At 54.9% G+C, this 18063-nt stretch overlaps 5 protein-coding genes across 5 annotated transcripts; 2 read left to right on the top strand and 3 right to left on the bottom strand.

Annotated features, from left to right (window-relative positions):
- Positions 1-376: 376 nt before the first annotated feature.
- On the bottom strand, positions 377-1932 carry LRP88_09947 (kinase domain-containing protein; the record flags this gene model as incomplete). The annotated part of the gene is made up of 2 exons (XM_083246420.1): positions 377-508; positions 562-1932. The coding sequence occupies 2 exons, from the start codon at positions 1930-1932 to the stop codon at positions 377-379; spliced, it is 1503 nt and encodes a 500-aa protein (XP_083097533.1).
- Positions 1933-9864: 7932 nt separating this feature from the next.
- Positions 9865-12001, bottom strand: LRP88_09946 (kinase-like domain-containing protein; the record flags this gene model as incomplete). Its single annotated transcript, XM_083246419.1, has 6 exons — positions 9865-10572; positions 10628-11037; positions 11096-11459; positions 11517-11666; positions 11720-11801; positions 11871-12001. 6 exons carry the CDS (start codon positions 11999-12001, stop codon positions 9865-9867), a joined length of 1845 nt encoding a protein of 614 aa, XP_083097532.1.
- A 926-nt stretch (positions 12002-12927) lies between these two features.
- Positions 12928-13496, top strand: LRP88_09945 (TRAPP subunit BET5; the record flags this gene model as incomplete). Its single annotated transcript, XM_083246418.1, has 3 exons — positions 12928-12964; positions 13019-13339; positions 13393-13496. The coding sequence occupies 3 exons, from the start codon at positions 12928-12930 to the stop codon at positions 13494-13496; spliced, it is 462 nt and encodes a 153-aa protein (XP_083097531.1).
- A 588-nt stretch (positions 13497-14084) lies between these two features.
- LRP88_09944 (Peroxin-3) lies at positions 14085-15809 on the bottom strand (the record flags this gene model as incomplete). Its single annotated transcript, XM_083246417.1, has 3 exons — positions 14085-15142; positions 15198-15583; positions 15652-15809. The coding sequence occupies 3 exons, from the start codon at positions 15807-15809 to the stop codon at positions 14085-14087; spliced, it is 1602 nt and encodes a 533-aa protein (XP_083097530.1).
- A 544-nt stretch (positions 15810-16353) lies between these two features.
- Positions 16354-17229, top strand: LRP88_09943 (autophagy-related protein 101; the record flags this gene model as incomplete). Its single annotated transcript, XM_083246416.1, has 3 exons — positions 16354-16429; positions 16612-16950; positions 17039-17229. The coding sequence occupies 3 exons, from the start codon at positions 16354-16356 to the stop codon at positions 17227-17229; spliced, it is 606 nt and encodes a 201-aa protein (XP_083097529.1).
- Between the last annotated feature and the right edge of the window lie 834 nt (positions 17230-18063).

Here is an 18063-nt window from a genome sequence, read left to right as displayed (position 1 = left end):
ACCAATTCCTGCCGCCCTTCTCCATCCTTTGAATAGGGGAAAGAGAGAGAAAGAAAAACCCCGTCCCGTCCCGTCCCGTCTGCCCACGCATGATACGCTCCAAAAACCAAAAGACTTCATGTCTGTTTACACATGCGCCCAACACCAGTGCTCAGTATCAAATGACATAGGAAATAATCCAAACGATAGGTCATCGAATCGTCAGCCGGGAGGTGACGCCAGTGGACGCCTTAGCCTACCCATTCCGTCTCGTGAGAGATTGGTATTCCATCTGGGTGCTCTCTTGCATAACAAAAGGCACATGCATCGATAACCCCCTTGGCCAAGCCATCATGTCGTGGCTCTAGCTCCAGGATCATCAACACAAACTATCCCCTTAAAGACCCTCCTCGCCAGCCTTGCAGAGCTTGATCTCGCGCACCCATTCCGACTTAAGGACCTGGGCGGCTGTCAAGCGGCGAGTCGGGTGAGGGTCAAGAACCGAGTAGATGACATTACGACAGCGAGCCTAGGGCACATGTTAGCAGACTCCTTCATTGCATGCAGCGCCCATAAACTTACCCGATGAAGAGACTCGATAGGGCCGTAACCTTCCTCATCTCGGCGACCTTCGAGATAGCGAGCATAAAACTCGTCGTCATCCTTCTTGGCAAGTCGCCAGAGGTGACGACCTGTGCGCATTGCCATGTAAATAACACCGCAAGCCCACACATCAACTGCTCGAGCATCAAACTCCTTGTCTGTGTACTCTTCGGGGGCAATATAAGGAGCCGAGCCGCAAAGACCAGAAACCATGTGCGCATCCGTCTCCCACGCCATGCGGAAGCATTCTCCGTTACCGAAATCGGTAATCTTGAGAGCACCACGCGTCGTCAGGAGGAGGTTTTCCGGCTTGAGGTCACGGTGCGCTACACCCATTTCGTGCAGGTATTCGACACCTCGCATCATTTGCTTGAAGAAGCAGTCGGCCTCTTGCACCTCGAGCTTGCCACTCGATAGGACAAGGGTGTACAGATCACCTCCGGCACAGAACTCCATGACTTCACAGTAATCTCCCTTGGCATCCTTGAGGAGATCTAGAGTGTGAATAACGTTAGGGTGGCGGAGCGATGATGATATGCAGAACTCGGCCGTCAGTCGCTTGCTATACTTCTTTTCGGTTTCTTCGGGTCTCCGTCGAAATTCCTTGACAGCAAAGAGCTTCTCGCCACTGCCACCGACCTTCTTGTGGGAAATCCGAACAATGCCGAAAGCCCCACGTCCGACAACCTCTTGACATTTGCCGTACTTTTCAACCAGGGTTGTTGTTGCGTTGGGCCCACCCTTTTTGTCACTGGCCTCTTCCTTCTCCTGCTGTAGAGTGTCCACCCAATTTGAGACGAGGGAAAGGTCGTGATCAGGAGCGTCTTGCTTTTTGCGTAGAAACGTTCTCCACATGTCTGTCAGCTTCTCCTGGCGTCTGCTAGACCTGAGGTGATGCTCATGGCCGCCTTGGAACTCGGCATCGAGGACGAATCGTTGAAGTTGTTCCTTGCTACTTGAAGGCTTGGTTGTTTTTGCCGCAGACGTCGGCTTTTCGGTTGACTTGGTCGTAGACTTCTCACCACCCTTCTCGGCGGACGAGGTTTTCCCAGCAGGGGTTGAGGTGCCATTCGTTGATGAAGCCCGCGGACGGTTAGGAAGGTCGACTGAGGACGGGGCGGGGGTTGGAACTCGAGAAGGGTCCTTGGAGGAGAACATGCGGGTGAGACGATTCTTGACTGATGACTTGTCCGGGGGCTTCAAATGAGTGTCGGAAGGAGTGCCATTAAGGCCTGTACCGTTCTGCGGTGTCAAACCAGGGGATTTCTTGACGCCATCCTGTGACTTAATGGACGAGGGTTTCGAGCTCGATGCGGAGGGCGGCTTAGAGGAACCTGGGAGGTTTGGCATCTTCGTAAGAGGTCAAAGAGAAGAGCAAGAGTGTCTCGGGTGTCGAGAAAGCGACTGGCGTGGAGAGAGTAAGCGGTGCGGTGATGGTAGAATATGCGGCGTCTCGGTGCAACACCAGAGTGAGGCACAAGCACAAGCGCAGCGCGGACAGGCGCAAGCACGACTCGAGTAGTGTCGCGCAACGGATCAGCCTACAGACGACGGGCTATGCCGGGTGTACGTGCGACAATAAGCCAGGTAAGAAATGCGGTACCGAGAAGAAAAGTGCTGGAGGGGGAGGGGAAAAAAAGAAGTCGAGTCCAAGAAGATCAAAAACAGGACAGGGCGGATCTGTGAGCTGTTTCTGGATCTTGGCGGGAAGTGGAGATGAGGCGAAGCAAAGCAAGGCGAGGAGGCGAGCGTCGATGACAGCAGGAGCTGGAGAAGGCAGCGCCTGTCCGTACAGAGGTGGAGGAGGTGACGGGCTGGTGGATAGCCAGCAAGTCAGTGGCGGCTGTTGGTGGGATGGACGGTGAATCAAGACCCGAGGCAAAGGCGGACTACACCTCCCAGGAAACCCGGAAGGTATTTGATGAATGGTATCGGCGTACAGCCTACAGGCGTGCGTTCCTCTCTAGGCCGCCAGACCCCGGAAAAGCAACCAAAGGCGAGTTCGCTGAGACCCTCGCTACCTCTCTTGGCTGATGATGATGAATGCCAAGAAAGGAACCAAATGCAAGTTGCGGATGTCGGCTTGCAGGGACCGCGCGATGCGAAGATGGCGAGCAACCCGTCCAACGAAACCCCAAGAAATCCGAGTCGAGGGCGGTAGGTAGGTGAAGAGACACGCTCAGTGGCGCTGAAGAGAGACGCCTTACAGGCGTTGCTGGGCTCGGGCGCCCGTAGCTTGGGGCGGGAAACTCTGCTCGTACCACAGAACAAAGATGGGGCGATCTGCTTGCTGTGAACGCGCCAGAAAACCGCAAGGGTTTCGGTGGATGGGAGGAGAAGTAGGAGGAGGAGGAGGGCGAGAAGGAAAGCAGGAGAGAGAGAGAGCACAATAAGCGAAGATGGAGATGAGGTGAGGTTAAGTTAGGTGAAGTGAAAGGGAAAAACAGGACGCGGGAATTTAAGAAGAGGGCACGGGGGGAAAGGGTGTGAATAAGGGCTTGGGAAGTATAAGGTAAGAAAGAGCCAGAGCAAAGCTAAGCAGGAAAGCAATAGGCGTGTACGGATGTAGGTAGGTAAGGTAGGCAGGCGGTACGCAAGCACGGGAGTGAGGTACTTGGCCGGCCGCGATAATTAAGGTCAATTCGCATGTAGCCAAGGTCGCTACCTACGAGCTACTGTATTACACCTCAATCGCTGGCGGGAGCGAAATGAGAAATGGAGCGCAAGAAATGGACCAGAGTACGAGGGCGAGGGCGAAGCGGGCGGGTAACGCAGGTAGGGTCGATGTGGGGTCCGGTAGAGTACAGTACTCGCTGTACAGTCAGGTACAGCGTCTCTTCGGCTTGTGTTCCATCCATGAATGGATGCCAGCTTGTGGGATGGATGGATTTTTCAATCATTAGTACCTTATTACGGAGTACGGAGCAGCAAATCATGTTGCCAAGGATCCAATCGAGGCATATGCCGACCTGGCTCGGCTCCATGTCCCTCCAAGTTTTTCCTTCTTGCTTACTATTTATCATTCAATTGTTTCGTGACTCTTGTCCATCTTGCCTCAGGTCAGGTTCGATGACCCTCTCGAATCTTTGTTGGGGGCTCCCTGGTCTGCCTGGCTGACGGGCGGCTTCGGCCTGGAGGAACAAAGCCTTTTTCTTGTCCCAACTCTCCTGTTGGTGGCTCGCTCTCCTTTTGACCATGGACTCCGCAGCAAGCAGCAGGGAGGACCAGAGGCTGCATTGGCGGCGGTCATCAGGACAGCTGCTGATGCTTTGATCACCCAAGCCGCCGTTTCGAATATCTCCCTGGCCGCTCAATTATTTCCGACTCGTAACTTTGGATTCAAGGGGTGGGTTTGACCGTCTCTCTGTGCTGTGCTCCATGTGTGAGCCCTGGTACAGCACAGAACCCGCCTGGCCTGGCCTGGCCCTCGCAAAACGCCGTCATGAAAAGGAGGGGCCACCGAAGATGCAGTGGGCGGCCATGGGACTCATGATGTACATCCGAGCCATGAGGTCCAGGTACCAGAATGGGAATTCCCTCCCAAGTACAGCACCGCTCTGCATGGTGGGAAGACCCGCCCTGCAAGGTCTCCTCTGGGCTGGCCAAGACGGCACGGTACCTCAGCCCGGGAAACGCCAAGCACCACCTGTCGTCAAAGATGGGTACAAACGAGGTAGGCTTTGGTATGGGGTACCACCCAGTACCTGCAATAACCCTCGTCTGCTTTCAAAATCCGAAAAAAAGAATAGCCACGGTCCTCAAGAACCGGCCAAGCTTTGCGGCGAAGAAGCCCCTGCAACAGAAGAACGTGCTTTTTTCTTTCTTGTCCTCCCGGGTCCGTCACCCACCGAAGCCGAGCCTCCATCCTTTTCTTTACGTTGCTCCTCTCCCCTGTCCTCCTTTGCTTTTCGTAGGTTGCCAAGCACCACCCGAACTGCCCGGGTTCAAAGACGATCAAAAATCAAAGGCGGTGACGTAGAGAGGGCGAACAAAGCCGGAAAACCGAGGGAGCACCTGATTGTATGACGGCAGATCTGTAAGAACCGGCAATCAGCGATCCGGTCCCTGCAAAACGGGGTGCGACGAGACAGGCTGGCAGACAAAAAATCGAAGCACCTCGACATTTCAGCATCCTGTACCAGACAAGCCATACGATGCGATGCGGTGACTCTTTCGGTATGGCAACCCAACGCTGTGCAGAGGCGAGGCCCCAGCGAAAACCGTCTGCCCAGCCGCGCGGTACTCGCACAAGGTAATATGACGAGGAGGCGGAGGTGAAGGGCTCGCTGATCAGGGCCCATCCATGGTCCATTCCTCTTAATCAAGGGCTGAAGCGACACGGAAAAGTTACCGTGCTTCTTCGACTCGGTACCAACTTAGACGTTGGCACTGGAAGCACAGAGACGACGATGCAGCGGCTGATGCGGTGCACGTCTGTGGGTACCCTCGGCGTTCGACTGCTCCGTCTCCAAATCTTTCGGGGCGCCTCGGATGTGACTCTAACAACCTTGGAAGTCTAGGCAGGCCCAGGACAGGTCGAATTGAGAGTCTGGAGCGTCGAGACCGATTTGTAGCCAAGGGCGACAAGGGGACGAGAGGGGAAAAAAAACCGTGGAAGATTCGAGCAACCCATTGCTTCGAGGAACTGGTTGCTGACGTTGTTGCCGCTTACCATCCGGCCCTCGAATTACTATTCTGTGAGGTGAGTGTTGAATTGCCGTTTACCTGGGCCGTGAGATGGCTGGGTCGCCCTGCACGACGGGCGTGAATGCAGTGGCGGTTTGTGAAAATTGCTTCGTCCAGGGACTTCTGCCCACACTCGCGCAAGACATGGGATGGGCCCCGACCTACCGTTCTCGGAAAGCTGTCGCTACCCGCTGCCCACTGACATGTGCTATCATTTCGCTGACCAAGCTGCGTGTTTTGTGTTTCCAGATGGATTGATGAGCCTCGCAGGTTTGATATCCCAGCGCATGTCTGAGCCGTTCTATGTCAGCTGGCTTATCTTGTCACTGTTGCGCAAACCTCTTGCCTCCCAGAATCTGGCCCCTTTCCGCAGCTGGGCTGGCCGGCTTTTGTGCTTGATGATGAAATCCACCTGAGCGAGTCGTCCATCCTTGGACCTTGTGCGGACCCCAACTCCACCCATAAGAAAGCGCCAAGAAAATGGCGCATAGGTAGGTCAGTGCTTGCTTGAGTACCAGATGGACATGAACAACAGAGATCCGGCTAGACAGGGATGCCAAAAATGTGGGGAGCGGCGCGGAGGGGCTGCCAAAGGTGCTTTGCTTTGGGGTCACCGAATTGCCCGTCGTTGAGAGGGTGATCCTGGCCGAGAAAGAGTTCAAGTCAGCCATTGCTCACCAATATCATGAACATACAGAGGGAAATGACTGATCCAGGTCAGTTCAAGGGGCTCTGGGTGTCGAATTGTTGGTGGCATTGCTAGGGCTGCCAAGACTTGAGCCGAGGTCTAACTGATGGAAGCTGCAGTACAATATGCGCGAGATCTGCAGCAGTCGAATCTCACGCAGCCTCTGTTCAATGCCCTTCGCCCAGAGCACTCAAGACCTTGTGCGCCGTGCTGCCCCAGCCGCTGAAGGCGCAAAGGGTATCCATGATGGATGGATGACTCCGCTACAGTACCTGCCCTGGCCTGGGCATGGACCTGAAGAATGGCGAGGGTGCTGGGCGCTTGACGCTTGACGCCCAGATTCGTTCTTGTCGGTTATTGGCTGGCCTTACAACATTGGCATTTTCTTGATGAACCCTGTGTAAGCATTGACCTGCTCATCTGCGAATCTTGGCCGAATACCTGGTAGGTGGACCAGAATCTACGATCGTCAAAGATGTGGTGTAGATTCGCTCAAGAGTTGAGTCGCCATGATGGAGGATATTCTTTTGCTTGCATGCATTTTGTTGTTTTGGTGCCGGGCCTGCCTCCACTTGAAGGAGGTACCTGCCTGGGCATGGGGCTTCGCTACTGCCTGGATTGTTACAGCCAACATGCTGCGCTCACCGACTAAACTGACTTCAAGGTTGCTTACCTACCTACCTCTACATTATCTTGCAGCACTCTGCTGGTCTGGAGCAAAGCCATCATCCACTAGCCATTGGATTGCTTCAATGCCTCCACTCTTGCTCTTCCGCCAGCCTCTTCCCTCCACGACGCGTCCACTCTCGTCCGCTGAAGCCGGCTCTACGTTTCGACTATATCGGCCCAGAAGTGGGAGGACCCCAACGAGAAGCACCAAGACATTGGTTCTTCAATGCGCATGTATACACCGCGTCCGGAATCCCCCCCGGGTGAGCACTCGCCTAGCCGTCTGCAGGCCTTGCATCCATCCCACAGACGATGGACGTACGTCAAAATGAAAGGTCCCGGGGCCCCGGAGACTCCCTCGTGCGTATTCGGCAAGGAGGGCAAGGTGCCAAAAGGTGGTGACAGAAATGCCTGTACACTCTTCTTTCAGCCTTGGCAGGTGTATTCCTTACATATATGTCTGTCCTAGGTACTTTGTGTTTCCCCACCATCAGAGACGACTAATTACCATTGGTTGTTGGAGTTGTGTTGACCAAAGCAACCACCACAAGCAACCTTCACGAGGTTGATTCCGTCTATGCTATTACGCCCGTTCTGCGGTCACCAAGGCCAGACAAACCCGCCAGCACCAATGATTTCCTCCTTGAAATTTTGTCCACCAACTCGTTCAAGCATGCGCAACCAACGTCACTTCACTTAGCCCGAGCCGTTGAGCTAGCAACACTAGCAGTTAGGAGTTTGGTGCGGAAAACCGCAGGATCTCGACCTCGTTCTTCTGACGAATCGGCCCTGTTCGCGCTCGCTAAGTGAGAGGATAGTATGAGGGATTTCCATGCACGCAGCAGGACAACGAGCACAAAGCACGATGAAGTGGCATGACCTCCTGCCGATGCCGCTGCTTTCTCGTTGTTTTAATTTTTCCTATCCAGGTACGATGTGCAGGTATCCTCTCCGTGCACCGCCCCCGCGTCTCCGAGATTGCTCCATTGCTTCTACCCTCCCTGTCTCCCGCAGCTGCGGTCTGGGAGCTCCCAGCCAGGACTCCACCGGCCTATGCTCCCTTGAGCTAGCTCCGGCTACATGAGCCCTGAAGCGAATTACTGAGAACCCCAGCGGCGCAGACAGAGGCCTCCAGCAAGTCCGGAACCGTTCTCTGTGAGCATTTGTCTGCCCAGGGTCAAGGGTCACGGAACCTCAATGATCTTGCGTTCCCACGACCGACACAATGTTCCGAGCTGCCATAGCTGGCGCCTCCGCACCCAAGCATGAGCTACCGCCACCAGTGTCCACCGCGCGCGTACATACGTACTGCACCTACCTAGGCTGGCTCATTGCTTATCCGCTTCTCAGGGTTACGCGAAACCCGCTTCGCGTTCCGCAACCACCGAATCCAAGAGCCGTCCGCCATCAGCTCGCGTGCGTTTGCATACATGCTGATTGCATACAAAAGGGGCTGGATATCCTGTTTGACTGATATGCGCCCAATCCAGGGGTATAGTTAAAGAAATCTGGCATTGGTGGCGCCGGGACTGGCTCTATTTCGACTTGCACTTTCGGCAGAAGCGAGACATGTGCCGCCACAAGTTTGCTATTTACATGGATCTCACCAACTCTTGGCTGTAAGCGGTCATGGTCGAGGCCGCATCCCCAACACAAGCAAGCAGAAAGCTTGACAGTTTCAAGATTACGGGATGCTCCATTGAGGAAAGACAAGGTCGCACAGCCCTTGCCTCACTCACCGGCTTTTAGTTCCCGCACAATGGCGTTGGCGGGACTGTGGATTAGACGCGCTGAATCTCGTGTTAATTCTATTACATCAGTAAGTTGTGCGGCTATGCGACATGGCAGAATATTTTTCAGTCAGGAGATAACCCACGAAGCACGAGAGCGTCATGTTTTGCATCCCACGTCTCCTTGTCGATCAATGAGCCTTGAGACGTCCGAATTTGCAATCTCACCCTAACGTCACACCGTCTTGTTCTACCCCCAAGAGTCTTTGCGACTGGGTTTGTTCAACTACACCGACAACTGGATAACGGAGTTTCTTCACCTTGGCTCCCCGTGGTCTCTGGCCGACAGTTCACTGGCTCACCGTCAATAAGCACCAACCATCCATCTCAACCCTGGCTCTGTTCCCGAAAGCTACCCCTGCGGCCCACACAAGCTTATCGAAGCTTCCATCTCAAGGCCCTGCCAGATGGCAGTTCAACCCCTGTCTCACACCCAGTAGTGTCTCACGGCAGCTTGGACTTTACCGTCTGTCGAGGAACTATGGGGGCCAGGGAGGCGAGCTCTGGCAGTACACTTTATGTACAGTGACACCTTGAGCAACGTTTTCCACGTGGCGTCGGGTGTTCCTGGCGCGGCCATGTACCGCCGCGGCGCCCACTTATGTACGAAGCGCATGGCCTGGATTAATATCCCGTCCTCGGGAGAGCTCCCCGTTGCCGTGCCTAGTTTTCTCTGCCCTCCTTTTTCGCTGGCAGCCAACCGCTGCTTCTTGTTATCCACTGACCGACCTGTCATGGTGTTTCATGCCGTGGCTGGCCACAGGGTCTCACGGCAGCTATCCACAGGGCGTCAGCCATCATGGACAAAATTTTTCTCTTCAGCCGCCATCTCGACGGCTTATCATGATGCATCTCGGCCGTGGATGGGCACTTCACTGGTTGTGCTCTTCCCAGCCCCCGTCATCTGTGCCTGGCCAGTGCGTCTCTTGCCGTGTATCTTAACAGATAGGATGCTGGCAACAGGCATTTTGTTCCCGGTTCCGCGACAGAGATGCCGCCAACCATTCTATTACGGGGATGCCAAGAATACAAGTGACCAAGACTCACCTACTTCAATCCGGCGGTGTCGGAGAGTCTCGGACCTCCAGAACGCTCATGTATGCGGGCCAGAGATATGAAGAGGCCATATATCAAGGCCATTGCATGCTATTTTTCTCATGTCGATCCGTGCCGCACCGCATTATCCGCAGGCCACTTGCCACAAATGCAATGCACATCCGCATGCCAGGGGATATCATGTTCCATTCGGCTACCAAGAAATAACGTACCGCCATGATATCTCGCTTGCTCCCCTGCCCATCGAGCTGATCAATCTGGGTTTCCCAGCTATGTACCATTGGTTATCTTCCAGAACGCCCGTTTCCCTGCATATGGTATCCAACCTTGAGGCCCTCCTGCTAGCGTGGGTATTGCTGTCGACTAGCAACTCCAAGTCTAAAAATTCTTGTCTTACTTGGCATCAGACACGTCCAGCTTCGATGTCAGCTGTGTTATCGTGCCCGTCGAGCTCGAGGACGCCTGCCGATCTTCGTCTTTGGGCGTATCTACGCCCTCGACAAGTTCGGGGACCCCCCTTATGTTCTTCGCATCCTTGACAAACTTGGTTAGGTACACGGTCGGTTTGCGTGACGAGTCATTCTGCCCCGAAGTGATGTTTTCGATAGCGCTCTCATACGCCCGATCGTAGACGTTAAAGTCGACGGCAGTTGGAGAATCTGAGACCAGGCCGGGGGCAGCCTCGTCTTTGGCAAAGTCGTCCCTGGCACCCGTGCCGATGCCTAAGAAAGACACGCCCTCCTCCCTATCATCCCTTGCTGGCGGTGTTTCGTTGCCTTCTTTCACGAGCTTTTGAGCCTGGACTTTCCGTCGCTGCGAGAGTAAGGCCTCAATCACTTCAGCTTTGGCCCTCTCCTGCGATGCATCAAAGCCACCCTGCATCTGGTTAGGGGTGCCTGACCCAGGTCGAGAGCTGGCGCGATGCCTAGCCAATATATTCTTGAAGCGGTGGATGGCCTTCATAACGCAGAGGAGGTGATTCATCTTACGCGTGAAGGCGCGGATGACCTCGAGTTCATTTGGGGGCTCGATCATGTTGGCACAGTTCTCCTCTGCGGGGAGCAGGGGATCAGCTCCTTTCTGGGTCACCCAGGGATGCTCCTATACCAAAAGTCAGCCAAGAGTGTCGGTAACCTTCCAAAGGTGGGAATCTAACTCGGAGTTTATCCATGGTGATACGCTTCTCTGGATCCTTTTCGAGGATCTTACTCATCAGGTCGACAAAATCAGGGTTCTCGTCTTCGGGGATTTGCGGCTCATCCGACTTGATAGCATCATACATGTCTAGGACGCCTTCGCGGTTGAATGGTATCCGACCATATTTGAGGCAGTATAGCGAGACGCCCATAGACCAGATATCAGCGGCAGTGCCCGAGACATCAGCATGCTTGCCGCAAAGCTCAGGGGGGAGAAACGCGGGTGAGCCAGCAGACTTTGCTGTCCTCATGTTCTCTGGCTTCTGGAACATCTCGGACACGCCAAAATCAACCACCTTGAGGACATCATCATCCGACAAGAGAAGATTGTCGGGCTTAATGTCTCTGTGGATGATACCTTGGGCGTGGACTAGGGCGAAGTTGTCAGTCACGACAAGAGTAACGAAATTGCCCGAGAAGTCACTTACGGTACTCAATGGCCAGGATCAAGTCGCGAAACCAGTAACGGCAGTTCTCTTCGGGGTATGGCTCAGCCTGTTCATCCAGACCGACCTTCATGACGACGCCTTTCCTGCACATCTCCAAGACCATGTAGATGGAATCCTCCTCGGGGTCATCCAGCACCTCGTAAAGCTGGACCAGATTGGGGTGGTATAGCTTCTTCATGATTGCGATTTCTTCACGAATGAAGTGTAGCGCATCGTTGCTCTCGGTGGCGCGAGCATTGAATCCAAAGCCAGGGCCCATACGTCTAGGGCCTCGAGGGCCCTGCCTCAAGATATGCGACTGAGCACGTTTTCGAAGACGAGCTTTTGAGAATTCTTTGACAGCCTGGGGAGATTAGGGGTCAAAAACAGTATGAGATTGTGGACGCAAGTAGAAACTCACATACTCATGGCCAAACTGATCCGTCGCGAGATGAACGGCACCATATGAGCCTCTCCCAATCTCCTCCAAGATAGTATATTGGTTCACGCGATGATGTGATTTTCCATCAGCATCTTCGTTTCCGAACTGCGTCTGCGCATCGAGGGTTTCCTATAGGAGAAGGGTGAGCCGAGGTCCATGAGTTTGGGTTGCGACGATAAGACCTTGACTTCGCGATGGGCACTCGGGGTTCGCTTGTGGTGTCGCATGGGGCTCGAGAAGCGATGAACAGCGGTAGGCTCGGTCCTAGCATTGGGTCGCGGTGTCAGGCGAAGGCTATGGTCTCTAAGCGCGTTGACCTGGTGGTGGACTTACAGGTGGTGGGCGAGGGGTGGCGGGGGGTTGTCGTCGACGGCTTCATCGTGGCAGTCGACCTTGACCTGAGGCGACGGGAAAGTGAACGACGGCCTGATCTCAGGGGCCGGCGCGGATTGAGAGGTATCCATGGTGGAGGAGAGGCAAGGTCGAGCGGCACTGGCGAGCTGAGGAGAATGGATGGGTATGAGGATGCGCGTTTGTCCTGTTTTTCGGTGGATTTGCTTGCCCCGCACCCCGCGATGAGAGGGGGAACGATGATGGGCTTGAACGTCACGGTTTGCGCCTTGAGTTGGGAGACGAGATTTGACAAGAAGTCAAAGGAGATGAAAAGAGTGAGAGAGTGTGGAGGAGAGTGAGGGTCACAACGAAAAAAGCAAGATTGGGCTAATGGGCTTGGGGGTCATTGAGAATCAACTTGGTCTTGTGGCTGCTTATTCCAGTTGGAGATGAGGGAGAGCCTTGGATCCAATAGCTGCGGTACAGTACCTGGTAACTACTGTAGCTACCTAACAGTTACCGAGAAGGGCAAATGGTGCGCCGGCAGCTGACGCGCCTTGTGGTCCTTCAGGTTCCTTCCCTGCTGCCATGCCGGGCTGGACGGCACCTAAGTTAGGTTCTGGGAAGGCGCGACAGGCAGGGCGGATTCAGCACTGAAGGCTGACTGACGGAGCCCCCGAGGCAGGTACAGTAGGTTCCGTTCCTTCTTCCTCCCCCTGCTCCCCTGCCAGCCCTGTCACGATCCCGTCAAAGACCCTCGGCCCCACTAGAGCTCAATGGGCCGGGCTTTGAGTGGGGGAGGCGGTGCAGGTCTGCGTTGAGGCTCGGTGGATCCTTCCGTCTCATCCATGATGGACAACTCTTCCATCTGATCTATCTATCGCGATCCCAACTTGATTCATTCCGCGGCGTCGCATCTTGAAATCCGACCTTGGACGACCAAATACTATAATTCACTCGCTTACGGCTTCTGGCGCATAGTCTCTGTTCATTCAAGAACAACTCGCTAAGCTTCTACGCTCTCACTCGTGTCGCCGTCCCCCCTTAAACCGCCATCATGGTTGTCTACTCATTCCACATCTTTGACCGGCACAGTAAGGCCCCCGCTCCCTATACTATATAACCTCACACACCTAACAAATCCTCAGCCGAGTGCATCTACTCCAAATCCTGGCTCCCCCCGTCCACAAACCCAGCCGACCCCGATGCCCCCGCAGCCAACACCACAGCCCCGACGACGTCGTCCGACGACGCCAAGCTCCTCTTCGGCACCGTCTTTTCCCTGCGCAACATGGTCCGCAAGCTCGGCGGCGACGACGATGCCTTCATCAGCTACCGCACCGCGCAGTACAAGCTGCACTTTTACGAGACCCCCGCCAACCTGCGCTTCGTCATCCTCACCGACACGGCCACGCTGAGCATGCGCAACGTGCTGCACCAGATATACATCAACCTGTGGGTGGAATACGGTATGTTTTAGTTGTTTCCGGGTGTATGGCAGGGTGCTAACGTTGGCTCGCAGTGGTCAAGAATCCTCTGGCACCGGTTGAGCACAAGCATGGTGAGGGTGTCAAGAATGAGCTCTTTGAGCTTGGACTAGATCAGTTCATCAGGGGGTTGATGTGAGCGCTTGGGGCAGAGAATAAGCGTCACAGGAAAAAAAGACTATCATGATCCCAGAGACAAAGAATCAAGCAGCTCCAAGAGCTGGCAGCTTGGACTTGTCCTCTATCTGGAGGGGATCTACGAGCGGGCAAGACAGACCCGTCCTCGCCTCAGACCATCGAGGCACGAGAACAGGAGCCTCCGCATGATGATCGAGTCTAGGAACAAGCAACATCTCGATCGGAGATATTAACCAGGAAAGGGCCTCAAGTTGACCCCATGAGTCGCGTCGACCCGAGATGGAGACAGACACATCACGGTCCTGGCAAAAGGAGGCAGACGAAGGAGACAGACAAGACTATACCCAACGCCGATTCCGGCATGAAAAAAAAAATATTACACGGGGAGATGAACTACCCCCCAAGATCCCAACTAAGCTATGCCCTTCCCTATCCCTTCTAGAATACCATTGTATGTTGTTTGTGTGTGCCTCGGCGAATCCAGATGCAAAACCAGCCCCTGTACAGCTCGTTTATATCGGCCAACTCATGACATTTCCCGGCAAGACTCCTCATATGCATTACGCGAATACGGCCTCAACGCCTACTCTCACGGCGACTTGTTATCCACGGCTCGCTCCCACGCACTCTCAAATCCTCCCTGTGAGTCCACCACAACGACGCTCGACTCTCCTTGTGTCTGCGTCTGAGTTGTCTGTGTTTGCGCCTGCGACGTCTTGCCACTGGCCTGTGAGGTACCCAGGTCAACAGCGCTAGCCATGAGATCGTCATCGGCACGGATCTCCTGCTCCCAGTTGCTCGAATAGACCACGGCGGCAAACGCCTCGAGGTCACGGACCGTCTCCATCTTCTGCAAGTACTCGTTGGGCATGCCGTTGCCGATGACATGAGCCTGGCGCGTCAGCACCGACATAATCTTGGGCAGCAGGATCACCTTGGATCGTCGCTGATCCTTGAGCTCTGGGGAGACAATGCCATCTGATGCAGGCAGCTCAAAGGCCGCCGTGGCGAGCTTGTTGTCCACCAGGTACGAGAAGCCAGCATCAAGGAGCAGAGTCAGCACGTGGGAGAAGCTAGGTGACTCGATAAGGTCGGCCGTCTCGTCGAGGAGACGGCGCAGGATAGCCTGCGACGCGGCTGCTGTCTGGTCCTCTCCCTCTTGAGCAGGGGCCTCGTCGAGGATACCCGACTCCCGGATCACCTCATCCTCCATATCCCTAGGTGGGAGAAGGAATCGGAGCCAGTCGCACTTGCGGCGCTCCTCAGCTGTAGAACCCTCAACCAGCTTCCTCACTTCCATGGTCAGCTCCGAGAAGCGTTCGAAGCTCAGGAGATCCCTAGGGCTGAGGCTGCCAAAGACGGTACGCACAGCGCTCTCAACACGACGCATGAGGTCCGCCCAGCCCTTGTTGAGCAGCCACCAGCTGAAGGTCAGGTACTTTCGGTTTGTGTCGAAGTCGCTGCCGTATGTCTGCTCCGTGTTGTCGTCATCGTTGTTCTCGAGGCTGATGGTGCCCTGCTGGCCACCCGTGGCGAGGGCCACCACGCTTGAGAGGTAGCTTCGTCGACCGAGGAGGTTAAGTTGCACCCGGGTCAGCAACGTCAGTAGGGCGAGGGTGTAGATGAGCGTGAAGGATCGCGTCACGGCTGGTGGTGTGTGAGCTGTCTGAGAATACATAATGCTAAGAAGAGCTTGACTTACCACTGATGGTCACATCATCCCACAGCTGCCGCTTCGTCTTTCGTGGCTTGGGGAGAGAAGCTCCATCCTGCTGGCCTGCTTCTCCTCCGGCGGCAAAGGGTGACGGCGTCGCAATCTGGCTGGCGTGGATCCCGCTCTCGCTCTGTATGCTCTGACTGACCATGCTCTTTCCGTCGTCCTCTGTCAACGTCGTGTCGGCAATACTCGGCGGCGTGATGGACTCGGCGGCACCGTTCTTGATGGCCTTGGTGGCCTTCATCTGCTGGATCTCGTAGGTGATCTGCTCCGTGTTCATGGCCTCGAGGATGGCGGTAGTCGCGGAGGGGAGGAGGGCCAGCACGGTAAAGGTGCAGTCTTCCTGGTTCTGCTCGAAGCGGCGTCGCAGGCTGCGAGTGTCACGTTAGCAAAGTGGTGACACGATACAGTGATGGCCAGTGATGGCCAGTATACTCACTTCTCCTTGGCGATGCGATCGCTGCTCATGCGCTCGCGTGCGTCGTTGAGCTTGGATATGACATACTGTGTCGCGACGTAGCCGGCGCCAATGACGCCGACGCCAACGGCGATGGGCGTCCGGTTGTTGCGCAACCAGCGCCGCATGGAGATGAACATGGCTTGGACTTGGAGGGGACGGGTCGGGTCAATTGCTCATGGGGAGGAGGAAGCTGTGGCTTTGTTTCTGATGGACGTGATCCCCTGTGAGGATCAGGTGGCGGGAATGTGAAAACGAAGAGATGTGGACGAAAAAGAGACCGTTGGGATTTTTTCTAAGATGGGCGGCCCCAACGTTGTCGCGAGCTGAGGGTTTGAATATCAAAGTACTCGGTACCTCGGCCCCGGGAGGAGGTTCCAATCGATCATAGAACACGGGGAAAGAGGCGAATGTGCACCTGCCTGCTGCTGAAAGTGTGGCTGGTGCCTTTATCATGTGGCTAGTTTGGTCTAGTCTCAATGCGGTTACCCTGATTGCCGCATGCCCCGTGCCCCTCCGCATTCCCCGATGTGGTGGTCAGCCCAGGAGAAAAGTGACGTTGGTTTGAGTTGAAGGTGGGTATGATGAACAAAACTCTCTCTTCTACAACAACCTCTTTCCCTTTCTCTATCACCGATAATGATTGTAGCCCAGAGTCGAGTTCAAGATACGGCAACGCGCACCATGGAACAGCAAGAGCCACCCGAGTTCCTATTAGACGTCTTTGCAGACCCGCGCTCAGTCCACGACGTTGTCAAAGGTGAGTTGAGGCCCTTGTTTAACGTCACCCTACCCTATATAACCCACCCCGCAATCCCGTGACGGCCTTGACGACGACGACCACCGAGGTCGCGATAGTCCGGAATCGGCGAGAATGCGATCGCGACAGCGCCCGGGAAACATTGTCGGGTGAAACAATGGGCTGACAAGTTTAATCGCTAGGTATTCTACACGCCATCTTCTTCCATCGCTTCTTCCCTTCCGTCGTCCCCCAGACCCGCGAGGTTCTCGACATCACCCTACCCCACGTCGATGACGATGAGCTCGAGACCATGATCGAACAGCGCGTCGCTGCTCTGGAGCGCCAGCTAGACGCCCAGCGCTCCTCCGGCGGAGCCGCAAACACGGGAACGGGTACAGAGGGCGGGGGTCGCGGGCAGCTCGCCGTCCAGTTCTTCGAGAAGCGCCGGCGCAAGGCGTGGCTGTCCCGAGGCGACGAGGAGGTCTGCTGGGAGACTTGGACTGTTAAAGTGACGGTTGCTGAGCCGAGGACAGAGAGTGGTAAGGAAGCCCCCTTGTCAGTCCTCTCAGCCTGCGCATGGGAATGGCAGGTATTATCGCGACTTTCGCTGACATTGCCATCATCTAGAACGAGCTAAGGTCCGGCGCGCAATGGAGCAAACGCTCCTCACCTCAGCCATGAAGATTGTCACATTCACCAACACACACAAAGACCATATCCCACCCATCACGACACAGGGCACGAATCCCTTCCCTTACAAGATCAACCTAGACCAGAAGGAGGCAACAGGCTGGGCGACCCGGATGCGTATATACTGAGAGGAGTCGAGTTATTCAGCTGACGACGACGCCCCCCCTATAAGGGGTTACTGAGTTGCCAAGTTGAATAGTCAAAAGGGGCTCGGGATAGATAGGAAGGCAGAACACCTATTAGAGTGATTGCCGGGGGAGGCGGATGAAAGATCTCGATCGCGCAGTTGGCCTCGATCAATCTAGGGATGGAAGCGTAGATCACACATAGACAGCCTAGTCGGGCAAGGCGATACGATGGCGTTTACGGAGTTGAGTTTGGAATCTCGATTGGTATAAGACACAATAGATACCCCGTTGCCACGACTCAGCCGCCGAGCACATGATGGTCAACATTCATGATTCCCGACAGACCTACCACCGGCAACGAGGCTGAGACCACAGTCTCAGACACTTGAGTCAGCCAACACGTAGTTGTGATCTAGAACCCAAACCAAGGCTCTACGAGTATTGGTACAAGCATGTGGAAATTTGAATTAACAAGCAGAGCAAGCTAGAAAAAGAAAAGATTCATCATGTTAAAAGGATAGTAGTGATAACGCTGGCCTCGGGTAGCTTCTCTCCGAACCTAGTAACAAAGGGATACACGCAAACATACGCAGGGTGTAGAGTACACAATTCTTCCAGAGCCACACGGGGGCCATCCAAACTCCGAGCAACCAAGAAAACACGCAACATGCAAGTTGAGTTAAAAAGCAAAGGGGGAAAACACATCAACGCAACCAAAACCAAACGCGCATGCCAAATCAACCGATCAATCAATCGTCATCCAGTGGTGTCCCGAGCCTCACGAGCTCTCACTCCCCTCCGCGCCCGAAAGTCATTATCGTCGTCAACTGCCAG

Source organism: Fusarium phalaenopsidis (genome assembly GCF_050370095.1).
Source record: "Fusarium phalaenopsidis strain FUZ10S chromosome Unknown contig_32304, whole genome shotgun sequence".
Lineage (NCBI taxonomy): Eukaryota > Fungi > Ascomycota > Sordariomycetes > Hypocreales > Nectriaceae > Fusarium > Fusarium phalaenopsidis.
Note: the sequence above shows the minus strand (reverse complement) of the source record. Positions and strands in the feature narration are given on the sequence as shown.